Raw genomic sequence first — 17,456 nt, forward strand, 5'->3', positions numbered from 1 at the left:
GCCAGTTCCCCGTGCATGAAAAAAAAGTCGGGGTACAGATTTATCTTTTTTTAATTCTATTTCGTCAATGTTCCCCAAAGATCCTCTTCTCCTGCCAGAGCCCCGGCGCCGCGTTAAGACGGGCTGTCTGACCTGCCGCCGCAAACATAAAAAATGCGACGAGGCAAAGCCCGTGTGCGGGTTCTGCACGCGCCGCCGCTTTGAGTGCGTATGGCCGTCGCGCGCAAGCACTTTCCATCTGATGGTCCCTGGCGACGAGCGTCCGACAAAAGTCCCCGCCACGCCGGACCTCCAGCCGATCGAGGCCAAGCCGGTTGCCAAGCCGGCGGTCAGCAGCAGTTTCTGCGACCTCAAGTCGCTGTTGAACGAGGTCAAGCCGGTCGCGGTGCCCATCACGCCCTCATCGGACGAGAGCGTGCGGGATCGGCCGTGGGCGTTTGAACGCAACGAAGTGTCGGGCGTGAGCCCTGACTACGCCAACTTGCGCGAGACCTTGCGCGACTACATGTTTCTCAACGCCATGACCACGAGCCCGTCCACGCCGGCGAATTTGTCGGGCAACATTTTCGAAAACGACCTGTCCCTCGACGACCAGCTGCTCAACCTCACAAAGGGAATCAACGCGTTCCACGATGGGCTGGAGTTTGGCCACGGCCCCGCCGACAACGATATCCTTTCGCCCGAGGAAAATCTGCTGTTGCTGACGCGCTACGTCAACGATATCGGCCCCTGGCTCGACATGTTCGACCACAGGAGCTGTTTCACCGCGCTGCTCTCAAAAACGGCCAAAGACGACCCGCTTATGTGTGCGATTCTGACTATTTCCAGCCGTCAGCGCGACAAGCTCCAGCACGACAGGCCTGTCTCGGAAACCACGTACCGGCTGTACGAGCGGTCGCTCACATACCTAATTCCGAAAGTAAAAAAAGTGCCCGACACTAGCGTGATGGCATCGTGCGTGATACTGTGCTGCTTCGAGATGATGTCATCGGACCCGAGCGAAACGTGGACGAAGCATCTAAAGGGCTGTGCCGCGCTGTTCAGAGTGGCAGACTTGCACGGATTTTCGGGGGGCCTGCGGCAGGCGGTGTTCTGGTGTTTTATTCGCATGGACGTGATGCACGCCATTTCGCACAAGACGGCGACGCTGATCCCGTGCGAGAACTGGTTGCCGCGCAACTGCACGGTGCAGCACGCGCGCGCGCTGTTTTTGGACTCCAAGTTCGACGGCAACGAGTCGCGCGACATGTACGCCAACTACATGGTCTTTCTGCTTGCCCGCGTGTGTCGGCTCGTTTACTCGGGCAACCTCAAGCAGGACGACTTCGAGTCCGAGTGGATCGAGCTGTACACGGAGCTTGACCGCTGGTGGCAGGACCGCCCCTCTGAGATGCATCCCGTCGTGAGCGTGTTTAAAGACGGCACGCCGTTCCCGAGCATCCTGTTCTGCGTGGCCCCGGCCATCTCGGGCACGCAGATGTTCCACACCGCCATGATCCTGCTTATGAAGTACAAGACGCGCATCCTGCGCCCGCTGCCCACGCTCGCCGTGGACCCCGTCATGCGCAAGAGCCTCATCTGGCACGCCAAGTGCGTCGTCGGCATCAGCCTGTCCAACTCGGACCACGGCTGTCTCAACAACGCGCTGCAACCGCTCTGGGTAGCGGGCAAGCTCATGAGCAGCAAGGAGGAGCAGCACATCATCGTCCAGCTGCTGCGCGACATCGAAAATACCACTGGCTGGTCCACCAGCTGGCGTATCCGCGACCTACAGGAACATTGGAGTTATTAGCACCAATTAATTTCAGCTATTTAGTTCAAATCCTCGAAATACCATAATTTTTCTGGAGTTGCCGAACGGAAATACTTCTCCACCCGGTCTGCCACCCGGTGCGGCGAGAACCCAAAGTACTCGTACGCAGCCTGGCCGGGCAGCGACTTGCCAAACGTGCGCATGCTGTAGCCCGCCGTCGCGTACCGCTCCCAGCCGTTCACAGCGTAGCTTTCCACCACCACGGACGGAATCTTGCCGCGCAGCAGCACGCTCTGCTTGTACTCGGCGCTCTGCCGCTCAAACAGCTGTGTGCACGGGAAGCTGACCACTCTGGTCCGGATACCGCGTCCGGCCAATTCCTCGGCCGCTTTCAGGGCCAATTGCAGGTCAGAGCCCGTTGCCAGTAGCTGCAACTGTGGCTCGGCCTCCGGCTTCACCACGTAGGCCCCCAGGGCAACCTTGTCACGGGCAGTGACGCCCAGCTGCGGCAGAGCCTGACGTGACAGCGAGATGAGGCTCGGTCCATGCTTAAAGTCCATGGCAGCTTCCCAAGCACCGGCGGTCTCCTCAGAATCTGCCGGCCGCAAAAACAACGAGTTCGGCAGCGCACGGTAAAATGCCGGCAGCGCGATCGGCTGGTGAGTTGGCCCGTCCTCGCCCGTACCGATCGAGTCGTGTGTGGCGACGTGGATTGTCTGTAGCTCCTGCAGAGCGCCCATCCGCACGGCGGGAGCAGCGTACAGGTAGAACATCAGGAAAGTGGACGTGACCGGAACAAACGTGCCTCTGTTGTAGGCGGCAAGCCCGTTGGCAATCGCTGCCATCGCGTGCTCACGGATACCGTAGTGGATGTAGCGGCCCGAATAGTCGCCGCCCAAACCGCACTTGGTCTGCAGCTGGGGTTTTTGGAAGTCGCGAGCGCCAGGCCAGCTCACGTGCACAGACGGCGTCAAATCGGCCGTGCCGGCGATAATGGAGTCGATGGCTTTGGCGAGCGGCGCAAAAACGAGACCGCTGCTCTTTCTAGTTGGTGTTGGACCGGAAGGGAATTCTGTTGGAATGTGTTTTTTCCAGTCGGCGGGCAGCTTGCCCGCCACGCGGCGCGCAAATTCGGCCGCCAGCTCAGGATACTGCTCCGTGTACTTGGCCACCTTTTCTTCCCACAGCCGCTCGCTGTGCTGGCCGCGCGGAACGCAGTCGCTGAAGAACTCGTACACCTCTTGCGGGACGTGGAAGCGCAGGTCTGGGTCCAGGCCGTTCTTCAGCTTGAGCTGTCTCACGTTTTCCTCTCCGAGCGCTGCGCCGTGCGCTGATGCCTCGCCCTGGTTGAGCGCGCCGTAGCCGATGACGGTATGGACGTTGATCAACACAGGCCGGTCGGTGATCTGCTTGGCGCGGTCGATGGCGCCCACAATGGCCTCGACGTCCTCAGAGCCGTTGGCCACGTCGAGCACTGCCCACTGGCACGCCCGAAATTTGGCCGCCACGTCCTCCGTGTTAGCCACGTCGGCGCTGCCGTCGCACGTGACCTGATTATTGTCGTAGAGCACGATCAAGTTGCCGAGACCAAGATGGCCTGCGAGCGAAATGGCCTCGAGCCCAACGCCTTCCTGCAGGCACGCATCGCCGACAATACAGAAGATGGAGTTGTCCACCACGTCGTAGCCCGGTCTGTTGTACAAAGCGGCGAGATTTTTCGACGCAATGGAGAGGCCGACAGCGTTGGCAATGCCCTGGCCGAGCGGACCAGTTGTGACTTCAATGCCTGGGTGCTCAATCTCGGGATGGCCCGGACAGTATGAGTCTGGGCGGTCCGAGTGGTACGTTTTCAGCTGCTCCATGGTCATGTGCTTGTAGCCCGACAGGTGCAGGAACACGTATTGGAACAAGCACGTGTGGCCGTTGGAGAGCACGAAACGGTCTCTATTGAAGAAATCTGGGTTGCTTGGAGAGTAGTTCATGGTGTATTTCCACAAAGCCACACCCATAGCGGCCATGCCCATGGCGCCGCCGGGATGGCCGCCCCCATAGTGCTGGACGAGGTCTGCAATGAGGCAGCGGAAACTGCTGAGCACGAGCTGGTGTGTCTGAGAGTTGTCGGTCGTCATTGGCGTTCCAGCAGGCCAGATCGGTGCTATTTATCTGGGGTCCTCGTTGCGCTCGAAATTTCCCAATCTGGAAAGCTACGCGAGTTTTAAAAAAATTGCGGCAGATATTGCTAAGCTTAAACTTACACACCTGACTCCACCATCTCGACCTCCGCTTTCTCGGCGGCCTTGTCGGCAACAAGCGCAAAGTCGTCTTCGAGCGCGTCGTTCCAGAACAAGTGGACCTTCTCCCCCACAAACATGCGGTCGATTTTCTCGAGCGGGAGGTTTTTCGTTTCTGGGTAGAAGAAATAAATCATCGGCACAAAGCAGAAATTGAACACGCAGAAGTAGATGTACGTCTTGTAACCGATGTTGGAGACGCTCGACGGCGTGATCTCAACGACCAAAAACGTGAAAATCCAGTTGCTGGCAGAGCCCAGCGCCGCAGCCTTCGTACGGATCGCCAAAGGCGCGTACTCTGCTGGGAGCAGCCAAGGAATAGCAAGCAGACCAACGGCGAAAAAGAAGTTGAACATAAACAGCATAATCGTGGCGACTATTCCGGACGCCGTGTTGCCGTTCGAGACCGTGCCGGCCAGAATCGCCATACACGAGCCCTGTCCGATCACGGCAAAAAGCATCAGCTTGCGGCGGCCGATTCTATCGAGCAACCAAATCGGGAGCAGCGACGAGAAAAAGTACGCAATTCCGTTGAACCCTGACATCAGCAGCGCCAAGTTGTGGTCCATACCAACGGACTCCTCAAAGATGCTCGTGGCGTAGTACGTAATCAGGTTGATTCCCGACAGCTGCTGCATGAATTGCGAAAACATGCCCAAAAAGGTACGCCAGAAAAAGCGCTGCGGTCCGTTGGTGAAGACGGCGGCGAAGCCGACATTCGCAGACTGGCGTTCTTCGGCAAGTGCCTCGTTGATCAGCTCGATTTCGTGCACCACACTTGGGTCGTCGTCGGTTATCTGCTCAGCGTTATGCATCGTCAGATGGATCACCTGTTTGGCCTCTGCATGGCGGTCGTGGGCAATCAGCCACCGTGGCGACTCCGGCAAGAACATCACTCCTGCGAGCGTGAAGAGCGCAAACACAATCTGCAACGAGATCGGGAACCGGAACTGGGCCTCGCTGTCGACATAACTCATGCCGTAGTCAACCCAGTATGACGTCATAACTCCAAAAATGTTGATCGCCAGCTCGATCGACAGCTCGCGGCCTCTGTTGTGGGCTTTACAGATTTCCGAGTGCCAGACAGGAATCGTGGCCGTGTTCATGCCGTTTCCCAGCCCGGCGACAATCCGTCCCACAATCAATTGTGCAACGCCGTACGCAGAGGTTTGGATTGCGGCTCCCACAGACAGGGTCAGGCACCCGATCATGATACTCCAGCGTCTTCCAAGCCGCTCTCCAAACGCGAAGCTAAACAGTGCGCCAAAGAAACAGCCAATCTCGTAGATGGCCACCACGGTGCCCTGCAGCGATGAGCTGCCGTGGCCTGTGGCCGTCGTGTCAATCGCCGGGAACTGGTGCGTGAACGCGGCACCCGTCAGCAGGCCCGACATCACGCCCTGATCAAATCCAAAGAGCAGGAATCCTGCACCAGAGGCAATGGTGACTCCCCATTGCAAGTTGCGGCCTTTCAATCCAAGATACATTCTTGGAAGCAACAGGGCTTTCAGCCGTCCATTTATACCAAGACTGCGTGTAATGCGGGGTGCATGCGTTAGATTTACGGCTATTGTTTGATTTGGAAAAATTAGGCGGCCCCACAATGCGGCCCCCGCATCGATTACCGCTATTGTAAATTGGGGCTTATAAATACAGCACTAGCTTGCTCTTGGTGCAGCACCATGACGTACAAGTCCTATAATCCTCTCGCCACTATCACCGATCCTGCTCCCGCCTCGCCGTCCTCCATTAAAGCGGGCCTGGATCTGAAAAACAGGACCTACTTTGTCACCGGCGGCGCCCGTGGCCTCGGCTTGAGCCTTATCACTGCCATTTTAGAGGCCGGCGGCAGCGCAGTGGCTCTGGACCTGCTGCCAGAGCCCCTCACCGAAGAGTGGGCCGCTGCACAGGCGCTCGCCAAGGAAAACGGCGGGTCTCTCTCGTTCAACACGCTCGACGTCACCAGTGAGCCGGCCGTGGAGTTGCTGCTACCCCGGCTCGCTCAGGAGGCCGCCCAAGCAGGCAGACCGGTTCACGGCCTGGTGAACTGCGCCGGCATCAACCAGAAGCTGCCAGCTATCGACTACCCCGTCGAGCTGTACCGGAAAATCGTTGATATCAACTTTGTGGGCTCGTTCATCATGGCCAAGCACACGGCCAAGATTCTTGTAGCAGAACGGACGCCAGGCTCGATCGTCCTGATTGGGTCGATGTCCGGCATTATCGCGAACCGTGGGCTTGAAAATACGGCGTACAACACGTCCAAGGCCGCCGTGCTGCAGCTCGCGCGGTCATTGTGCCAGGAATGGGGCCAGTACGGTATCCGTATCAACACCATCTCGCCGGGTTATATTATAACTGCCATGACCCAGGAGCTGCTGGACGTGGAACCCGAGCTGTACGAGACGTGGATGCGCGGTGCAATGCTTAACCGCCTGGGCGCTCCCGACGACTTCAAGACGGCCGCCGTGTTTCTGCTCGGCGACGGGTCGCGGTTCATGACCGGCTCTGACCTTAGAATTGACGGCGGCCACTGTGCTGGTGCATAAAGTTATAATTTCTATAATTACATGGCTGTGCAACTTAATTATCGGTAATTATTTATTTCCATGTCTTGGCTCGATGTCCACCTCGAGCTGGTCTTCTGGTCGATTCTCGGCTTCATGGCCCGGGAAGGACTCACCAAACTTACTTTCTACTCAAATTCCTACATCAACCCGAACTACAAGCTGTCGGGCTCGTGCATCTGGTCGAATTTCACCGCCTGTCTGTTGATCGCTCTAGTTAACCAGTACGACCAGGGCTGGCAAACGCTTCTCCCGGACGAGAAAACACAGACAAAAAAAGCGCTCGTGGTCTACACAGCCCTCACCACAGGCTTTATTGGCAGTTTCTCAAGTTTCTCGGCCCTGGTCATGGAAATACTCGCCAAAACACTGGATATTCTCAACGTACACAACAAGTTGCCCAACCACGGCTACGGAGTTATGGAGTTTTTCTCCGTTATTTTCACTCAAATGGGTGTCTCCATGATTGGCTACCATTTGGGCTCTGATCTCGCTTCTTTCCTCACCAGGTTCGGCGACTCATGGGGACTTGGCCATAAAAAGTTTATCAAAGTGGTGCATAATTTTGAGCTGCTGACCATGGTGCTCGGAGTTATTGTGTGGATCGTCAACCTCGTGCTCTGCTGCACTTTGCACAACCACCATTTCTGGAAGAAATCGTGGTCGTTCGGCATCGTCTTCGCCCCCTTCGGCTGCTTCGGCCGCTACCATCTCGCAAAACTCAACGCTCGCTCCTGGTTCCCCATCGGCACCTTTATTACCAACGTCACTGCATCTATTCTCCTCGCAATAATTTATGTTCTAATACACGGACAAACAAGCACGGGGGCGCCTCTGGTCACCGACCAACTACAGCTTGACGTGCTAGTTGCCCTGGGAACAGGTTTCTGCGGTGTGTACAGCACGCTGAGCACGTTTGTCAACGAGATCGTGGCACTTAAAAACGAAATTCGCCGCGCTGTATACTACACCGCCAGTCTTGTGGTTTCATTCCTCACCATGATGCTCATCCTGGGCTGCTACAGCTGGACAAAAGGGATCTCCGCCAATTAGAGCTTGTGCTCGCGCAAAAACGACTCCACTAGCATAACCGTCTTCATGGCCATTCCGTGCGAATTCTGGTATCCAGCACCTGCGGCGCCGTAGTTGTGCACCACGCGGCCAACGCCAGGAATAACCTCCTTCTCAATTCGCGGCCCGCCTTTTCTGCCCGGTCTCAGGCCACAGTGCACCTTGACGACGTCCAAGTCGCCGTGCTCAAAAAGTTCCGGACAGTACTGGCGTGCACGGGCCACAGTCCGCTCAAATAGACCTTCATCCACGTCCGGCGTCCAGTCGTTCACGCGGAAACAACCGCCAATGATCGTGCCGCCTTCTTTCCTTGGGAAAATGTACAATAATTCGTCCTTGCTGGCACCAGGAATGTTCTTGACGGAAAGCATGTACGGACAGCTATTCCGCGCATGGATCACCTGGCCCTTAATCGGGAACACGTCCTGGTCCATCACGCCTCCCAGCTTGCTGGAGAGCAGGCCAGAGCAATTCACAGTCACATCAACTTTGCCGTCGGTGAAATAGCTGGCGGCGTCTTTGATGTGGTGTAAATGTGCTCTGTGCAACTTAACACCCAGACTTAATAACTTCTGCAATAGATAGTGCAAATAGATTGGCACCGTGATTGCCACGGTGGTGTACTCGTGGCCGTATTCGACTCCGTCCGGTAGCTCCTCTTTGGAAAGAAGCCGGAAATCCTGCACAAAGTCTTTGAACCACGGCAGCCGTTTGGAGTTGAGAATCCGCTCCGTGCGTCTCACCACACTTGAGCCGGGAACGTTCTCGGCCAGGTCCATAAACCGGTAATAACCAAGTTTGTCCCATTCCTTCATCTCATAGTCCCCGTCCTGCGCGAAGCTTGACCAATTGGCGCCTGCAAAAGGACTGGTATACTCGACGTCGACGTCGCCCGGCAGATGACGAGCCACAATCTGGACATTGTGGCCTCTTTGTGCGAGTTCCAAGGCTGTGGTCATTCCAACCACGCCGCAACTGGCTGGTTAGCTGGGCCCAACAGTGGTACGTACCCTATAACTATGATTTTCGCCATGTTGGGAAAAAGCGATTTTTCGAATTTTCTTATCTGACTCAATTAAAATAGCCAGCCACTCATGACACGGGCCCAATTCCAATATGAGCTGCTCCTGAGTCCATTTTCCATCTGACAGCTAACAAGCGCGGTTAACCCTTTGCCTACTGCCGTTGGCAACCTCCGTCGTCTCCCTTTCTGACTTCGACCGAACTCGAGCGAACCCCGTCGGAAATCCTTTATCGCTTCCTATTTTGGCAGTTCTCCGCGATAAAAACCTCATCCGTTCCAATTTCAACTATGCTTTTCTCTCTTTTCCTGAGCGTCCATGCGCTTGCGGCACATGTGAGACTGGACCAGATTCCCGTCCAAGGCTCTATAGATGTGCCTTCTGCCCTCGTTAAAAAATACGAGGACACCAAAATCAAGTTTCTCGAGGACTACTATAAAGTAGACCAGGAAAACGCTCTCGTTTTTTCCTCCGACGTCCAACTTCCTGACGACCTGGCCTATATTGCGTCTCAGCAGATCAAGTACAGAGATCCCGATGACACGTCCGACCTGTATCCCGGCAAAAGCGACAGATACAACGGCATTTCGCAGGCAGGATACCTGACCTACGGACATCTTCCAATGGAGCAGCACTGTTTTGATCCAGAAAAGCTGGCCGACTTGGAGCTCGACATTGTTGTTCTTGGCGCTCCTTTTGACACCGGAATCTCGTACAAGCCGGGCTCGCGGTTTGGACCAGACGCTATTAGACAGGGTACGAGAAAGTTTGCTCCGGCATATTCTCCATACAGAGAAGGATTAAACGTGTGGAATAACTGGGCCAAAATAGTGGACTGCGGCAACGTTCCGATGACGCCCTTGGACAACAGAGTTGCTCTTGACCAGTTATACCGGTCCGAAAGAGCTATTCTCAACCATTCGACCACAAAAGCCAATCCTGGAAAATATCCCCGGTTTCTGGCTCTGGGAGGCGACCATACCATCAGTTACTCGGGAATTCGTGCTGCTCACGAGAAATTCGGCAAAGTCAGCGTTCTGCATTTCGATGCTCATCTTGACACCGTCAATCCGTACTACATGAACCCAAATGTCACCGAGTATGCTGCGCTGAACCATGGCACGTATTTATACTGGGCTCACAGAAAAGGCTGGACTGCTGACAACAATATCCACGCCGGACTGAGAGGATGGTACGAGGACAGAGGAGACCCTAGCCGCGATTACTCGGAGTCGAAGTTCGCCAAGATCATGGCCCGGGACGTGGACAAAATAGGTGTCCAGGGAATAATTGACAAAATTAAGGAAAGACTGGGCAACTCGCCAGTGTACATTAGCTTTGACATTGATGTTCTAGATCCTCCGTCTGCCCCGGGCACGGGATCTCTTGAGCCAGGCGGATGGTCTTCCAGAGAGCTACTCGAGATTATTGACGGTTTGGCGGGCCTTTACGTTGTTGGTGCCGACGTGACGGAAGTTTCTCCATGGGGCGATTCTACGAACGACGTTACCTCCATCATGGCCGGAGAGGTTGCCCGGTCGATTCTGGGACTGATGGTTCTAACCCCGGAATTGAAGGAGTAAATAGATCCTGGTATAGCTGGGACACGAAGATGTTGCTCGTTCTGTTATATAGACCAAGAACCTAGATTGATCTTAAGATGAGATTGTGGAGTTGGTTGCAATGGGGTAAAAAGCACCTTTTGAAATACAACTAAATCGTGCGAATTGTCATACTTGTAGCACAGTACTTGTTAAATTATGTTAGAATCGAGATCTTACGAGGCTAGATAATTTAAACTAAGGTTGCTTTCACGTTCCAATCCAGTGCAGAAAAATGGCTGTTACAATCTCACTCAAGAAAAGCAGTTCACTTCCTTTGCAAGAACGCCCGTCAACTCACGTAGCCAAGAGTTTCTGGTCACGTGACATGGACGAACGATTCGTGCTCTGGAAACTGCGTGCTGAAGGAGGCTGTATGTTGGGATAGTCGTGTCAGCTCTGTGTTTTGTAGAGGATACAATGTGTTGGAAATCAGCAGGAAGGTCCCGAAAGAGTCGGATTCTTGCGATGAAATTAAAAATGGTTATAGTTTAAAATTCTGGACCGTTACTTATATAAGGGTTGAACAAATTGACCAGTATGGGTTACAAAATAAATGATGCCATTTATTAGTCGCTACACAAGAAGGCAGCAGAAGAGGGCATTGGAATGCTCATAACCAGAGCTAAACTGGGTGCGAACGGTGTGAACTGTATGAAGACTGATGTTGAATCGGTAAATCAACTTCTATTTGACTTCTATATTATCCTGAATATGTCTGCAGCGGTAGACTGACCGATCGATGAAAAGTTTGTACCAGAAATGTCAGCCTAAACTTTCCATGTGCTCGGTTCATAGTACTTTGTCGGAATGGAGGGCCTCACGGGATTTGATGAACTCACTTAGCTCCTCCCTCAACCAATGGGCTTCCTTTTCCATCACTTCCATAGATCTTGGTTTGCGGTCCTCGTCCCTGGCGACCTGCATTTTCTTCAGGGCAATCTGGAAGAAGCTATTGAGATCCTGTTCGTGCGACTCCAACAGTTCATAAATTCCATCTCCGTAACCATCGTTCAAATACCGTGGAATTATGTGGGTGTGCACATGGGGCACGGACTGTCCCGCTGCAACGCCGTCTTGCATGGCCAGATTCAGGGAGTCGGCCTTGTACACTTTCTCAATAAAGCTATGGATCAGCTGCACAGTCATGATATAGTCCACGCTTTCTTCAGGCGAGAGATCTTTGAGTCGTGGAACCACTCTCAGAGGAACGACCAGCACATGTCCAGGGACAATGGGTTTGAGGTTGACCAAGGCATAGGTGAATTTGGATTTGTAGAACACTTGGCTTGTGACGGGGAATTTATAGAAGAAGATCTTCGACATCTAGCAGGATGTACTGTGCTAAAAGGAACTTAATCAATAGATAAAATTATTTGGAGCTACTCAATTAATTATTTAAATGTCAAAAAAGATCAGGAACCATGGTCGAGCACGACATTACGTAAGTGATTGGCCTCCTACACCGCTGTACTATTTTTCAACTGAGAGTCTTTGGCAAGCAGGTCAAGTGGTTTGGAGTCATATATGGCAGTGACAAAGGTTCAGTGACACGAAATAGTGGGACTACTCTCCGCTTTGCAGCAAATGACTACTAATGAAAGCAGAGCCAAAGGAGCACTAACTCAAGCATGCAAGGGTAGCTAGGATTATGTCGTGCTCTGTCTGAGTTGCTGCTGCAGATCAGTGGACTGGCGATGTTTTAGACTCGTTTCGTAGATCAGTGAATTTCTCTTATCGCATGAGTAGCAGATTTGATATAGTATCCTTCTTTTCAGAAGCATGGATTTTCTCAGAAAGGAGCGCACTCATTCGGGCTCATTCCAATGATTCGTTTGTTCTCTTCGTCTGCTTAAATACCGAACCACAAATCTTATAATCAGGAAAGGATCACCTTAATATTCTACACTCCATCTAATTGCTGCCCTAATTCCTTTTGATCTAGACTAAGCTGCACCTGGTCTTAGTGGCAAATGACTTAGATACAGGTGAATAAAGCGATCACATTACGTAGTAAACTATCCAAAAAAATCTCCTATCGTCACCCCCAATATTTTTCTCTAAAATAAATGCAAAATAAATTATTCTATGTTGCATGAGTATAAACCATTACGAGGTGCTGGAGATTTCCAGAAATGCAACCGATGCTGAGATCAAAAAATCCTACCGACGGCTGGCGCTGAAGTACCATCCAGACAAGAACAAAAGTGCCTCGGCGGAGGAAAAATTCAAGCAGATAAACGATAGCTATGGCGTTCTGTCAGATCCCGTCAAGAAAGCCGAGTTTGATAAAACTTATACGCCACGAACCACGCACAGCTACTCGTTTACTCCAAAGGCCTCGAAACAACCGTCAGCGTACGACGAGTACGAGCGAGCAAGACGACAGTTTGAAGAGTTCAAGAAGAGACAACAGCAGGAGCGGAAGGCACGTGAGGAGGCCCATAGAAAACAGGCGGACGACTGGGCCAACAAGTGGAATTACACAGATAGTTTTTACCATTACAGTAGATATTCGTCCGACCGTCATGAAACACACAGAAAATATACTCAGGAAAGCCATTCCACGAACGGTTCCAGCGGGTGGCGGAAAACCAGCTCGTCCTATTCGTTCACTCCCGGAGAGAAGACGTACCCCGGATCGATGCCAAAGACCGAAAAGCCAAGCAAATGGACGGACAAGGAGCAAAAACCGCGAATGAGCACAGATTTTGCGGATATTCTTAAAGATTTCAGTACTCCCGAGTTTAAATTCGAAGACAGCACCGGTCCCAAAACTGCCTCGTTTAATGGAACTCCCGAAGACCCCATAATACTCGACAGTGGGACGAAAGAAGATCCCATTGTGGTGGACGATCCACCTTCGCGTACACATAGCCCCAAAAAGCCCAAGCAGCGATTTTGGAAGCCTGGCTCGCATCAACGATTCACAAATAGAACAGCTATGGAGGAGGAGGGAGAACAGAGAGCGCATAAGGCACAGATGGAAGACCCCGACGACGAGAAGTTCAAAATACATGTCGACAATGTTCCTCCTTTCACTCAGACAAACGGCAATTTCAACATGTCAGCCATGGGAGAAAGTCTTGGGGTGGACGCTGACATGAGTGTGGACGAGGAAAAGGACATGCAGTCCGAGGAACCTGATGCAAATGTGCCTTCTATTACATTATCAGATCTCCAGTGCAACGAAGCAGATATAGTCCACATTTCTCCGCCACCTTTCCCCGAATTCGGGCTGGCCACACGCGAGCAACTACAACACCGCATGCAAGAATACTTGATTCAGGTTTTCAATTACCAGCATTTAATGGCCAAATACCACCAGGCACGACAGGAAGCCAACGCTAAGTGTCTGGACCGAATAGTGGCAAACAAGGCCAATTTCCAGACGTATTTGCAAAGTTTCCGCTTTGATGAGGTGCTAAACACTGCGCACACGCAGTTTCTGCTAGGACACGCAGAGGTGTTGCAACGCTACGAGCTCGAACTGTCCAAGTACGCCTGACCCGGTGTACGGGTGTGTATAATAATTAATTTTGTACAAAAAACAAGTTCAAACATTACACGATGAACAGCGGAGCAGGGAACGAGGAGGTTCCTCGCGATGTGCGTCTGTTGCACCTGATTTTTGCCACTCAGGGAATTCAGTCGTACCAGGACCATGTGCCTCTCCAGTTGATGGATTTCGCGTACAGATACACCTGTGGAATTCTACAAGATGCGGTGTTGTACAACGACCATGCGTACGCGAGCGCCAATGGAGGTGCCTCTGCCGGGATGTCGAATGCGCCGCTCTCAAATGAGGATATCAGATTGGCTATTGCTGCTCGCACAAACTACCAATTCAAGCCTGTTCCTCCGAAGAAGCTTTTGTTGAAACTGGCTGCCGAAAGAAACGAGAAGCCCTTGCCGCCAGTTATGCCTGCGTGGGGTGTGCGCTTACCTCCGGAGAAGTACTGTCTGACGGCCAAGGACTGGGAGTTGGACGAGGAGGAGGATGAGGGGCCCGAAGGAGAGTCCAAGCGACAGAGGACGCAATGAATACCCTTACAACCTTGTGGCAGGACACACAGCAGAGATTCTGGTTCCGCGACTGCTACAAATTCGTTTGTCAGGGACGGCATAAATCGAGGTGTCCATAATTAAATATTTTTATTTGTACATTACAAGTGTTATTTTTATGACTTTTGTTACGCAGGGCTCAATCCCAGAGTAAGTAGATAAATGGCTTCTGTCTAACTCCAGGGTCGTCGAAAAGACCATTGGCGAGAGCCTGGACGAGAGAACGTCCATTCTCGAGAATATCAGCGATCTGGGTCCCCCAGATATGGTGCATCTGAAGAAACACAACAGCTCTTCCGGTTCAAAACATCCATATTTGGGCACGTTTCTGTACTACACGGGGGCCGACGTGTCGAATTCTGCCACCATTGCGGCTCTTTTGAACTCGCTGAGCAACATCATTGGCGAAGAGCCCCAAATCTGGTTCGGGAAAGAAAAACACTGGAAAGTGACCGAGGCAACCTACTGTACCTACAACGTGTTCAGCAAAGTTGATGTCCGGGTCACTTGCAAGTTCCCGGGCCAAGTGGAATCGTACATGATTGACGGGCTGGGGAACAAAGTGAACGAAACCGATCGACTGTGGACTGAGACATTTGTCAGTGCGGTTGTGCGTGCTTTGATTAGTGCCGACGCCGACGTGGACGATTTCACGTCTGTGGTGGAGATTCGCAAGATCAATCCATTTCTCAATAAGGAGTGCGCGTCTTTGTTTGTGAAGGGGTTCGAGGAACTGTATAACGAGGGCCCTAAACTCGGGTGTTCTGAAGATCTCCAGGTGCCAACCAGATGCAACAATTATTTGGTGGACGCTTTTGTCAAGTGTATTCAGTTGACAGGTATGTGGGAGGAAGGAATTGCAATTCTCAACAGAATCACACAGGAAGACCACACGGCTTCGTATTTGATTGCCAAACTGTACCTGCTCAACAACCAAGAAATAAAAGCCGTCAAGGTGATGTACGATACTATCAAGCTTAACCCGCTGGATGGCGAGATGCTCACTCTGCAGGCCCAATACTGCCTGAACAAGAAAAAGCTGGATCTGGCTCTTCCAATTGCCATTAAGGCGGTCAACAGCACTCCATCGTACTTCAAGCCGTGGTCTGTCCTGGTGGAGGCATACATTCAAAAAGGAGACTATGAAAAGGCGCTTCTCACACTGAACTCGTGCCCCATGGTTACTCATAAAGACAAATTTGTGCTGAAAAGAGTCAACAATCCGCAGCCTGAGGATCTGCATCTTCCTCTTCCAATGGATGTCACGCTTCCCAATGTGACCAGTCTGAGCTCGCTGGACATTGCTGCAGAGCACGAGAAGGTCGACCACAATCTGCTGAATCTGGCTGCGGCCAATTTGAAGTCGACTTTCGCCAAAGCGTACAAGCTGCTGACAGACATAGTTTTGGAGACCGGCTGGGAGTCACTTCTGAAATACCGTACCAAAGTGTTTGTGATGGAGGACGAGTTCAAGAAGGAAAATGCACAGCCAAGCCTGGACAGCAGCTCTGGCTCGTCAGAAGCCGCGAACGGGTCTGCTGGGTCCCAGTTCAAAAAGAAGCGTCTTTGCGAAAGATGGCTCGACAATCTATTCATGCTTCTGTACGAGGACTTGAGGACTTACACGATGTATCGTGCGCAGGTGATGCATTTTGAAGCCCAGCAGCTGGATCTCGAGAAAACGACGTTGGAATGGGAGCTTCTGGGACTTGTCTCGGAGCGGCTGGGCCACCAGAGAGAGGCTGCCCAATGCTACGAGAAGGGCCTTGGCCTGCGGTTTGCTGTGCGCAGCTCCAAAAAATTACTAGACTATTACACCGAACAGAAGAAGAGGACGGCAAGCTTGGAGGCACTCAACAAGCTGAATGATCAGATTCTGGATCTGGTGGTCAATCTGACCGTGTGGTTCCACAGATGGTACTGCTCGTTCTCGCCGAAGATGATTCTTGCCCTGTCGGGTCTGATCAACGAAGTTGGGCGCACTAAGGTGGAGAACGAGATCAAGGTCAAATACAAGAACAACCGTGGCGTCTACGATCTTGTCCGCGACAATATTCTGTATTTGGAGGAGTACGGGCTGATTGAGAACGATTGAAAATTGGCCACCTCACACCAAAGGGTGAAAATAAATGTTTGTTGTTATATTTAATAAATAGACACAAATGGTGAGTAAATCATTTTCCAAGTGCTAACTCCAGGTGACAATTGGCAACGCGCATGACGATCTGATTCACGACGCCGTGTTAGACTACTACGGGAAAAGACTGGCGACGTGCTCGTCGGACAAGACGATCAAGATCTTTGAAGTCGACGGCGAGAACCACAAGCTAGTGGAGACGCTGAAGGGCCACGACGGGCCTGTTTGGCAGGTCGCGTGGGCCCATCCGAAATTTGGCGTGATACTCGCCTCTTGTTCGTACGACGGTAAGGCTCTCATCTGGAAAGAAGAGAACGGAGTGTGGTCGAACATTGCAGAGCACGGTGTGCACCAAGCCTCGGTGAACAGCGTTTCGTGGGCACCAAGCGAGTACGGTGCAGTGCTTCTGTGCACATCTAGTGACGGCAAGGCCTCTGTGGTGGAGTTCATGGAAGACGGGTCACAAAAGACAATGGTGTTCCAGGCACATGCCATCGGAGCTAACGCGGGTTCGTGGGCGCCACCACACAAGGACAACATCAAGGAAAGACGATTCGTGACCGGCGGATGCGACAACCTGGTCAAAATATGGAAATTCGACCCGCAAGTCAATAATTATGTCGAGGAGGCCGTGCTCGCCGGCCACACAGATTGGGTCAGAGACGTGGCCTGGTCGTCGTCCCTGCTCTCAAAGTCATATATTGCATCTGCGTCACAAGATAGAACTGTTCTGATATGGACCAACGACACGGTTGGCGGCACGTCGCCATGGAAGAAACAGCTCCTGACCGAGGAAAAATTCCCTGACGTGTGCTGGAGAGCCAGCTGGTCGCTCAGCGGCAACGTGCTTGCCATCAGTGGTGGAGACAACAAGGTGACGCTATGGAAGGAGAACCTGTCAGGAAAATGGGAATCTGCCGGTGAAGTCGACCAGTAATCTTACATACTA

At 52.5% G+C, this 17,456-nt stretch overlaps 11 protein-coding genes across 11 annotated transcripts; 7 read left to right on the forward strand and 4 right to left on the reverse strand.

The window, feature by feature from the left end:
- Window positions 1–67: 67 nt before the first annotated feature.
- On the forward strand, window positions 68–1,792 carry HPODL_02161 (uncharacterized protein; the record flags this gene model as incomplete). The annotated part of the gene is made up of 1 exon (XM_014081781.1): window positions 68–1,792. One exon carries the CDS (start codon window positions 68–70, stop codon window positions 1,790–1,792), a length of 1,725 nt encoding a protein of 574 aa, XP_013937256.1.
- Window positions 1,793–1,812: 20 nt separating this feature from the next.
- Window positions 1,813–3,735, reverse strand: HPODL_02162 (Transketolase; the record flags this gene model as incomplete). The annotated part of the gene is made up of 1 exon (XM_014081782.1): window positions 1,813–3,735. The coding sequence occupies one exon, from the start codon at window positions 3,733–3,735 to the stop codon at window positions 1,813–1,815; it is 1,923 nt and encodes a 640-aa protein (XP_013937257.1).
- A 269-nt stretch (window positions 3,736–4,004) lies between these two features.
- On the reverse strand, window positions 4,005–5,531 carry HPODL_02163 (sugar transporter; the record flags this gene model as incomplete). Its single annotated transcript, XM_014081783.1, has 1 exon — window positions 4,005–5,531. One exon carries the CDS (start codon window positions 5,529–5,531, stop codon window positions 4,005–4,007), a length of 1,527 nt encoding a protein of 508 aa, XP_013937258.1.
- Window positions 5,532–5,726: 195 nt separating this feature from the next.
- On the forward strand, window positions 5,727–6,593 carry HPODL_02164 (oxidoreductase, short chain dehydrogenase/reductase family; the record flags this gene model as incomplete). Its single annotated transcript, XM_014081784.1, has 1 exon — window positions 5,727–6,593. The coding sequence occupies one exon, from the start codon at window positions 5,727–5,729 to the stop codon at window positions 6,591–6,593; it is 867 nt and encodes a 288-aa protein (XP_013937259.1).
- Window positions 6,594–7,660: 1,067 nt separating this feature from the next.
- HPODL_02165 (D-amino acid oxidase) lies at window positions 7,661–8,715 on the reverse strand (the record flags this gene model as incomplete). The annotated part of the gene is made up of 2 exons (XM_014081785.1): window positions 7,661–8,657; window positions 8,693–8,715. 2 exons carry the CDS (start codon window positions 8,713–8,715, stop codon window positions 7,661–7,663), a joined length of 1,020 nt encoding a protein of 339 aa, XP_013937260.1.
- A 279-nt stretch (window positions 8,716–8,994) lies between these two features.
- HPODL_02166 (uncharacterized protein) lies at window positions 8,995–10,287 on the forward strand (the record flags this gene model as incomplete). Its single annotated transcript, XM_014081786.1, has 1 exon — window positions 8,995–10,287. One exon carries the CDS (start codon window positions 8,995–8,997, stop codon window positions 10,285–10,287), a length of 1,293 nt encoding a protein of 430 aa, XP_013937261.1.
- An 810-nt stretch (window positions 10,288–11,097) lies between these two features.
- On the reverse strand, window positions 11,098–11,631 carry HPODL_02167 (Dinucleoside triphosphate hydrolase; the record flags this gene model as incomplete). Its single annotated transcript, XM_014081787.1, has 1 exon — window positions 11,098–11,631. The coding sequence occupies one exon, from the start codon at window positions 11,629–11,631 to the stop codon at window positions 11,098–11,100; it is 534 nt and encodes a 177-aa protein (XP_013937262.1).
- A 769-nt stretch (window positions 11,632–12,400) lies between these two features.
- On the forward strand, window positions 12,401–13,813 carry HPODL_02168 (uncharacterized protein; the record flags this gene model as incomplete). The annotated part of the gene is made up of 1 exon (XM_014081788.1): window positions 12,401–13,813. One exon carries the CDS (start codon window positions 12,401–12,403, stop codon window positions 13,811–13,813), a length of 1,413 nt encoding a protein of 470 aa, XP_013937263.1.
- A 62-nt stretch (window positions 13,814–13,875) lies between these two features.
- Window positions 13,876–14,349, forward strand: HPODL_02169 (transcription initiation factor TFIID subunit 9; the record flags this gene model as incomplete). The annotated part of the gene is made up of 1 exon (XM_014081789.1): window positions 13,876–14,349. One exon carries the CDS (start codon window positions 13,876–13,878, stop codon window positions 14,347–14,349), a length of 474 nt encoding a protein of 157 aa, XP_013937264.1.
- Window positions 14,350–14,488: 139 nt separating this feature from the next.
- On the forward strand, window positions 14,489–16,465 carry HPODL_02170 (Member of the ChAPs family (Chs5p-Arf1p-binding proteins: Bch1p, Bch2p, Bud7p, Chs6p), that forms th; the record flags this gene model as incomplete). The annotated part of the gene is made up of 2 exons (XM_014081790.1): window positions 14,489–14,520; window positions 14,554–16,465. The coding sequence occupies 2 exons, from the start codon at window positions 14,489–14,491 to the stop codon at window positions 16,463–16,465; spliced, it is 1,944 nt and encodes a 647-aa protein (XP_013937265.1).
- A 67-nt stretch (window positions 16,466–16,532) lies between these two features.
- HPODL_02171 (Protein transport protein SEC13) lies at window positions 16,533–17,444 on the forward strand (the record flags this gene model as incomplete). Its single annotated transcript, XM_014081791.1, has 2 exons — window positions 16,533–16,535; window positions 16,569–17,444. The coding sequence occupies 2 exons, from the start codon at window positions 16,533–16,535 to the stop codon at window positions 17,442–17,444; spliced, it is 879 nt and encodes a 292-aa protein (XP_013937266.1).
- Window positions 17,445–17,456: the final 12 nt, after the last annotated feature.

The sequence above is a fragment of the Ogataea parapolymorpha genome, chromosome I, assembly GCF_000187245.1.
Source record: "Ogataea parapolymorpha DL-1 chromosome I, whole genome shotgun sequence".
Classification (NCBI taxonomy): domain Eukaryota; kingdom Fungi; phylum Ascomycota; class Pichiomycetes; order Pichiales; family Pichiaceae; genus Ogataea; species Ogataea parapolymorpha.